Genomic DNA, 8,385 nt, shown 5'->3' with positions numbered 1-8,385 from the left:
ATCTCAGTGCTCGGAACCTGGCTGAGGTTGCTTGTTTTGTTGCAGCCTTTGTAGGTTTGGGAGGGTCCCATTGGGAAGCTGAGTTCTGAAGCCTGAATTTACTGTTTGCACCTCAGATTGTAAGGATGGGAACTTGGCATCTGTTCCCACTCCAACAAAACACCTGGAGAAGGTCAGGGGTGCCTGGCACTATGTTGGCTCTCTCCTGTAGAACCCTTTAACTCCTTGGTGATAATTAACCCCAAGGCAGCGTTAATGGCTCAGCTCCCTCAGTTCCTCCAAGCAGAGGTTCCAAATACAAAACTTCCAGAATGATGTGACTTAAAAATGCCCCTTTGTGCTCTCCTTTTCCCCCTGGATGTACCCCATAGCACTGAGGTCTCCGTCCCCAAGAAATGGACTGAAAGGTTTGGCTGCTTGGAGGAGGGGATGCAGTGGTGATGGAGTGCACCAACGTGATGTAATTATGAGTGCTGTGGTGTCTGAGAAGCACAGTGTGGAGCAGAAACTGGGCTGTACTGGTGTGGTGTGGTGGTGTGCTCTGGGCTGGGCCTCCTGGAGATGGTGTGGCACGGGGCTGTGTGCTGTGCAGAGCAGGAGGGATGCTCTGAGCCCTGAATCTTGCTGATGGGAACAGAGATCAGGCAATTATGGGGGCACTGGAGCTGCAGCACCCATAGGTGCTGGTGCTACAGTGCATGGAGCCCAGAGATCTTGGTGGGGCTGATGCAGCAGGGGAGAGTTTCCAGCCCCATCCCCATCACTGGGATGCAGGGGTTGAGGTGCCCCTCGTGGCTCCTGGGCAGGGAGAGGGGCTGTGGGTGCTGGGTGTCACAAGTGACAGCACTGACCCTGCCTACAGCAGCCACATTCTGGCTCCCAAAATGGCATCAACAGCCTAAAAATATCCCCATAGGATGCGGATGGGAACGTTCCGCTCCCAATGGGATCTGGAGAAGGGTGGGAGTGGGGGAGCAGTGGCTTTGGCTCCTCTAAATGGATGGGAGCTGTGAGACAGAGCCTGGGTGTGGGGCCCCTCAGGAGGTGTGCTTTGGGATTGGTGGTTTTCCTTTGGGTTTGGTGGTTTTCCTTTTTATTGGAATTCCTTTACATTTCCACGGTGTTTGTTTGCCTGTTTTTATTTCCCTTGCAGGCAGGCTCTGCATGGGGGGGAAACTGAGGCAGGGGTTAAAGGGATGCAGGGCCAACTCCTCACCTCACCAGCTGAATGTTTTGCTCTTTCTGCCCCAAACTCGTGTTTCTGCCCTTCTCCATTTCCCTCTATGGCACAGGGCTGCTCCTGCAGGGACAGGGTTTTGTCTGGGTCGTGCACTGGGCACTTCAGCAGCCCTCCCCAGCCCCAAGGCAGGGTTATTTAAGGAGCATTTTGGGCTCGCTGGCGCACACAGTGATCCTAATGGGGTTGGACAAACCTCAGAGCCTGGGGCACCGCTGGCTCAGCGACCCGATGCGCTTTTCAGCTTCATCTTTGTGCTGGGTCAGTCACACCGTGCTGTGATGGAAGAGGCAGCTCCAGCAGCGGCCGTTTCCCAACTATTTGTGGCTGATTTCTATGGCTCTCTTTTAAGTTGTGCCTGCAGCGGGTTGCAGTTGAAAACATGGAGCAGTTCGAGAGCCAATTGGCCCCCAGCCCCCGTGCAGCACCGCCAAGTGTGCCGTGTCAGCACTCCTGTTGGTGTTTCTGCTGCTCTTAAGGATGCTGTGGATGGGATGGATGCCTCCCCAGCCAAGCAAAAAAAGCTAAAAGTGGCGTCAGACAGCACCTCTGCTCTGGTTTGGTCACAGCCATTCTGGGTTGGGCAGTGGTTGCTTTGCAGAAGCGCTCACCTGTTAACGTGATGCTGTGATGCTGTGGGGGAAGCTGGGTGCTCAGGCTCTGCTTTTGGGGATCCCATCCCAACCCGGGGCTGCAGAGGGCATGGAGTGAACTGCAGGGAGAGGTGCTGGGAAGAGAGCTGGCAAGGAAACCGTTTGGGAGGCAAGGATGTGGTTTTGTTTGAAAATTTATTGAAAAATGCAATACAAGAAGCAATACCGAACACTTACGTCTGTCTAAATGCTACGGCAACTTTCCCTTTGATTTACTATGAAAGTCCAAAATAACAGCTCCCATCACTATTCAATCTATAAAGATCTGCCAATAGGTTTCTATTTTTATAAAGAAGAGTGTAAACAGCTAGCCTAGACAATTCACCATTGCCTTAAAAACTTTACAAAGCTCCTTCATATCTCAACTAACTTTTTTTTTTTTGTGTGTTTTTACAAGTTTAATCTCTAAGGTCAGGGCACTACCACCTCTTCAGGTAATTGTACAATTAGGAAATCGGCAAACCACAGTTCTTTAAACCAGAAGTCAGACAGTCCGTGGGTAATACCCCAGAAATTGCTGTTTGGTGACTGGAGCCAGATTTAATGGATGAGCACGGGTCACGAGCTCCGCTCCTTCTATAAAAACATTCATTCATATATAAATAGCTTCCATATAATGTATATTATACAATCAAGACAGTCTCTGGGTGAATTTGTGGAGTGGGAAGAGCTGGGAACATTCATAAAAATAGACCTTAGTTGCTTTGTCCCTAACACAGTGAGATTTAACAACCTGGTGCAGGAAGGGGAGCGGGCTGCACACCGGGGCTGCCAGCTGGAGCAGTGCTGCACAGAGCAATGCTGCACAGAGCAGTGCTGCACAGAGCAGTGCTGCACAGAGCAGTGCTGCACAGAGCAATGCTGCACAGAGCAGTGCTGCACAGAGCAGTGCTGCACAGAGCAATGCTGCACAGAGCAATGCTGCACAGAGCAGTGCTGCACAGAGCAATGCTGCACAGAGCAGTGCTGCACAGAGCAGTGCTGCACAGAGCAATGCTGCACAGAGCAATGCTGCACAGAGCAATGCTGCACAGAGCAGTGCTGCACAGAGCAGTGCTGCACAGAGCAGTGCTGCACAGAGCAATGCTGCCTTCAGCCCCACAGGCAGGAGCTGCCTGGTGCCCAGCAGCACTTTGCTGCCCAAAGCCACCCCAGCAAGAGCTCTCACCATGGGGAGGAACTCTGTCTTGTTTGAAGCGCTCGAGGAAAGCGAGAGGTGAAAAGAGGGAAGCGTGAGGATGAACAGCTTGAAAAGAACCACCTAAAATGCAGGAAGGAAAAATAGAAAAAAAAAAACATAGGAAAAAAAAAGAAAAAAGAATAGCTATTCTATTCTGTGACCTCTTAAAAAGGGGCATATGCAGCTGTGTTAGTGCACACTCGTGCAGCCTCTTGGTGATGCCTCTCGTGACTGCAGGTCGCCCGTTGGCCAAGCACCAGCCTTGCATGGTGCTCCCCTCAACTCTTGTGACTGCTGAGTGCCTCTAAGTGCTAAATTCACCACTGTAAAGCTCTGAAATTCTCTTAACGTGCACCCAGTTCCTGGCCAACGAGACGCAGTGAGCTGGGAATGCAGGAGCAAAGAACTCAGCTCCTGGAAAAGGGACAGGGAGCAGAGATGCTGCGTGATGGAAGGGCTGTGCTGCAGGGAAAGCAAGGGAGGGGCTGCTCAGGTGGACATAGGAAGGTGTGAGCTAATGGGCAGCACAGGATGCTCCAGGAGGGCACTGAGCCCTGGAGCAGCCGGAGGGGAGGCTGCAGCTCAGCCATCCATGAGGCTCACAGCCACGCATCCAGCAGCCCCTGTGTTCTCAGTGTGGGCTCCGATCAATACTGACAGCTTAACGACACGTGCACCTGAATCTGAGAAGTGACACGGAGCCACAATGCAGTCTGAGGGCTGTTTGCTGTCCCTGCAGCCTCAGCTAACTCCAGTGACTTCAGAAACAAATCATTCAAGTTTAAAAGAGCAGAGAGCAGGGGATTTTTTATTGCCATTTTCCTCCATCCTTGACTGGGGAGCGGCAGCGGAGCGCTCCACGCCTTCAGCTACCTATGTGCCACACTACACTAAATAAAAAATAATAAAAAATTGCATCTTCCAAATCTTACTGCTCACAAGCGTTAGGCAGACTATACACAGCTTTATTTTTTCGTGTTTAGATGCTGGAAGGAGAAACCAGGGCATGGTGACAGCACTCCCATGGAGCTCAGCACTGGGAGCAACGGAGGGAGCAGCAGTGAGACCTGGGTCACATCCACCGAGTGGGGATGGCCAAGGGTTTGGGAATGGGTGTGAGGGGGCTGGGGCTTCCACAAACAAACTTCACATTACGTGCTTTTCTTTCTTTCTTTCTTTTTTAATATCTATTTTTAAGATATTTTGTATGTGGTCTGTAAGCTCAGCCCAAAGATGCAGATAAGAGCCCTGGTGTTTCATTCCAGCAAGGCAGCCACGAAGGACAGATCCTTCCTCCGGCATGCAGGAGGGGAGGCAGCACTCCCAGAGTGCTGCACTGCTTTCCACAATTGGCTTTATTGCAACCAGCACTGTGACACCTCCTAAGGTTCCCTCTCCCAATGCAGCCTGCAGGCCTGGGGAAGGACTGGCTATAGGATTTTAAATTAAATCAAAGCAGGATGCAACACCTTGCCCTGATATGTGGGTAATGTGTTCAGCTTTAAATAGCACCAGGAGGGGGGAAAAAAACAAAAACAACCCATAACAGGGGGGAAAAAAAAAAACTCATTTAAAAATTAGAAAAAGAATACCAACAAGTGAAAAACTATGATACAGAAAGAAAAAAAATCAGTTACTGTGAATGCTGCATAAGACTATCTTAATAGCATCCAGAGTCCAAATCTCCTAAACGCACACTTCTAAGGGCTTTTTAATTTAATGACATCTAGAAAACACAACCAGGCAGGGAGCACTCAGCAGGGATGCATGGGAGGAGGGGAAGTATCTACCACAGTCCTCTTAAAGCTCTAGAATTCACAGTATAAGGTACTCGAAGCAACTTCCAGTATTCCTTAAGCTAGCCAACTACGAGGATGTGTGCATGTGTTACACCACACAACCCTACTGCATTCAGACACTGGGGGTCCAACACCCAAATGTGAGGAAAGTCCAAAGGATGAGGGTTGGGTGGGCATGGGGGGGTTGGGATGGTGATTTGAGATTCCCAACCTTAATGGTTCTATGAAGCTCACGGTGAAGGTAGAAGCCCTGCTCTGTGCCTGGGTGTTCTGCAGGAGTCTCACACTGCTTACAGCTACAAACGGAGGTAATTAATTGGAAATGCTGCACAAACTCAAGTCTGACCTTTTCAAGTGGCTCTTCTGGCAGAAGGACTCACTGCTTTCTGAATGTGTGTACAAATCCTGCAGTCAGGATATGCTCTGGTGTGGCTGTACCTCCATGATGCCTAACCAGGCTGAGGGAATAAGACTTTAAAAAAACAACAACAACAACAAAAACCACCAAGAAAAACCCACCAAGCAACCCTAAGAGCCCTGTGGGTTGTGTCTGAGCCTGCATCTGAAGAAGCTGTGAGAGGGAATGCAAATTTGAAAACCTGTAAAAATATTTAGTACAGTTAGAAATATGGCATACTGTTTGTCACTATATATATATATAATTATATATATATATATTTAAAAAAACAACCAACAAACTATATCCGAGAGGATCCAGTGCATTCTGGACAATCCCAAGTAAAATGGTGAAGCGTAAATCCAGCTAAGTGATATGAATTTCAGTCTCTGAGGATAAAGTCGTGTAGCTCTGAGGTCTCTGTGCTCCAGGTAGTTGTTTTGTAGTTTTGCTCCGTTTTATTTCCTGGTATCATCTGGAAAGAACACTTCCTAGAAAGAGAAACAGGGTAAGCTATGACTATTGACAGTCATCTCTCTGCAAAAAGGAATGTGCTCCCCTGAAGTCACTGGAGAGATGAGACGAGCTGCTGGCAGTGCTACGGGTGAGCCCGGGCTCTGCACAGCTGGGCATCTGTCCCAGCAATGTCCTGTGTCTGTCTCCAAAGCACCAATTTTAAGAGCCACCAAAGAAGTGATGCTTCAGGCAGGTCAGGAGCAGCAGGAGCCCACTGCCCCGAGGTGACACAGGCAGGGATCTGTGGAACCTGCAGTTCAGGATGCTCTCGAGGAGCTGGAGATGAGAGGTGTGACAGAACAGCCCCATCACCCATCTCACTTCTTTTACACCTTTTTTGGGGGCTCACTTCCACTTCAGAATAAGCCTGTGTTTCTGACTGCTACACCAGCCTTAAAAGATTCAATAGGAACAGTCTGAGCAGGACTGCTTGGTGAACAACAGTAATTTTCCTTAAATTCTGACCATGTTGAGCCAAACTTCCCTTGCACTGACATCAGCTGCCTGCCCTGAAGAGGAACAGCACTGTCCTTTATGGCACGTGGTCTCCCTACTTACTCAGCCCTGCTACTCCTCTGCAATCTCAGTCTCCTGGTGCACAACCACTTTGGTCACCGACATGTCCGGGTGCTGCTCCTTCGCTGCCTTTATGGCCTGAGCAAGGACCTGCAAGAGAGCACATCTCAGACAAGGGCCAGAGGGAGCTCGAGGTAACAAGAGCCTATTTCTAACTCTGGGCAGAAAGAAAGGAAAGCAAAGCCGCCTGGCTGCAGTTTGGAAGGAAGCATGGTTTAAAGGCAAGGCAGGAATCAATGGTGCACATTACACCCAGCAGAGAATTCCCATGTCCTGAAGGCTCCTGATCCCAACGGGAGCACGGTGACGAGGTGCTGGAATCACTGGGCCATTTAGGATCTGTACACAATACTTGGCCATGAGCTCCACGCAGAGGAAATGTGCTCGTTTCTGGGAGCTGGGCAGAGCACAGCTTTCAGTGGCACTGGGCTATTTGTTAAAGGCAAGATGGTTTTCTAAGAACAAATCACATCTCTCAGCTGCCCCCGTTAGAAGACGGATAGGAGCAATTAAGCAAACTCTGTTTATTCTTCCAGCAAGCATGACTAGCAAGTTGCAGACGTTCTCAGGCATTTGCTGTCAGAATTAACTAACTAGTTCTTGTTGTACAAGTGTTTTCCAGGCCCGTGATAGCTGCAACTAAAATTAAATCTAACGTATGATTCTCTGATGACAAAACCATCACTTCCAACACACGCTGCAGGCCAGTGAGGCTGACTCATCAGAAAGGCTCTCATATAAAGCCTGTGAGATTTAATGCAGGCACCTCTTCTCCAGGGGTGCTGAGTGCTACGGAACAACTTCCGGCACTGCACTGCAGCAATCTCTCTTGTAAGGTTTGAGAAAATTAATGCAGATAATCCAGATACCACGAAAAACTTATTTCATTTTCCTGCAGATTTTTTTTAAATCGTAATTTTCCAAAGCAATTCTATCAAAACACTGTTGCCAATATCAGTTTCAGAGCAGAATTAAGCTTTGCTGTCCCAGTTATGAAACTGCCTACTGTCGAAAAGGAATTTATTATTAAAATCAGCTTTAGAGCTTTATTTTTACCCAGGAAACAATCCCTAGGTTATTTTCTGTTTAAATTATCTTCAGAAAGACAGCATGGCTGCAGCCTGTGCCAATGCTGAGAAGCTCTTCTGACCTGCATCCAGACTCCTACCTGGTCATGGTCCACATCTGCATCTCCTGTGATGACAATCCTCTTTTCAATCCGTGTCTCTGAAATGCCACCTTTCACAGTCTGACACAAAAGGAAAACTGCTGTTAGCTGAGAAGCGAAAAGGAATTCGAGTGCACTGGGGCTGTCTGCCTAAAGATGGTATCCAAAAATAGGATTACCAAGTACTGCTGTCATACCAGAGTATCAAAATCACACAGGAAAACTGCCACTGCTCATAGACAAACACTGTCAAGCATTCAATGATCTTTTCTTGTAACTGCGCCAACGAAGAGCTTTGACTCACAGTGCATTTCTCTCCTGTTGTCTCACAGGACAGCTACAGCCAACATCCAGACCTGACTCCATGTAATACATCATCTATAGTTTTAATACAGCACAGGCAGTTCTGGGACCCTCAAGCTTTGTTTCAGGTGATAGTCACATTTTTTTGGAAAGGAACAGGAATGTAAGCTTTTTTTTTTTTGTTATTCAATTCTGCCCATCTCTTTATCACGTTGCTGCTTTACTTTGTTGTTTCTGTTGTCACTGCTTCATCTCATTACCTTGGTGATCTGTGTGGTGGTGGTGCTGCTGGTGGTCTCTGATGTGATGGTCTGAGCAGTGAGCAGGATGCCAGGGTCCAAATCTCCATTGCCACCATCTGTCTGTGGGAGACAAAAACAAACACCATCAGCCTCTGTGAGCAGTGATGGAAACAGGGGCTCCACCTCAGCAGAGCAGGCTGCAATCTGAGTACAAATCCCACCTCAGAAGCAGATGCAGGAATTAAGAGACAAAGTGACCCCCTCTGCAGCTGGCTGAAGGACTCTCAGCTGCACAACAAGGACTTTGTTGATCC

General features: G+C 48.6%; 1 protein-coding gene across 17 annotated transcripts in view; it reads right to left on the bottom strand.

Moving 5' to 3' along the window:
- Positions 1-2,006: 2,006 nt before the first annotated feature.
- Positions 2,007-8,385, bottom strand: part of EPB41 (erythrocyte membrane protein band 4.1) — a 69,037-nt gene continuing 62,658 nt past the window's right edge. For all 17 annotated transcript variants that reach the window (XM_085208785.1, XM_085208799.1, XM_085208796.1 and 14 more), the window contains 4 exons: positions 8,090-8,191; positions 7,527-7,607; positions 6,341-6,448; positions 2,007-5,757 (listed from right to left, as the gene is read on the bottom strand). In XM_085208785.1, coding sequence (XP_085064911.1) covers positions 6,350-6,448; positions 7,527-7,607; positions 8,090-8,191 — 282 coding nt within the window. In that variant the 3' untranslated portion in view covers positions 2,007-5,757; positions 6,341-6,349. The remainder of the gene's footprint in view (positions 5,758-6,340; positions 6,449-7,526; positions 7,608-8,089; positions 8,192-8,385) is intronic.

This window comes from Meleagris gallopavo, chromosome 25 (assembly GCF_905368555.1).
Source record: "Meleagris gallopavo chromosome 25, MGAL_WU_HG_1.1, whole genome shotgun sequence".
In the NCBI taxonomy this organism is placed as follows: Eukaryota; Metazoa; Chordata; class Aves; order Galliformes; family Phasianidae; genus Meleagris; species Meleagris gallopavo.
The sequence above is the reverse complement of the archived record's forward strand: the minus strand, read 5'-3'. Positions and strand labels throughout refer to the sequence as shown.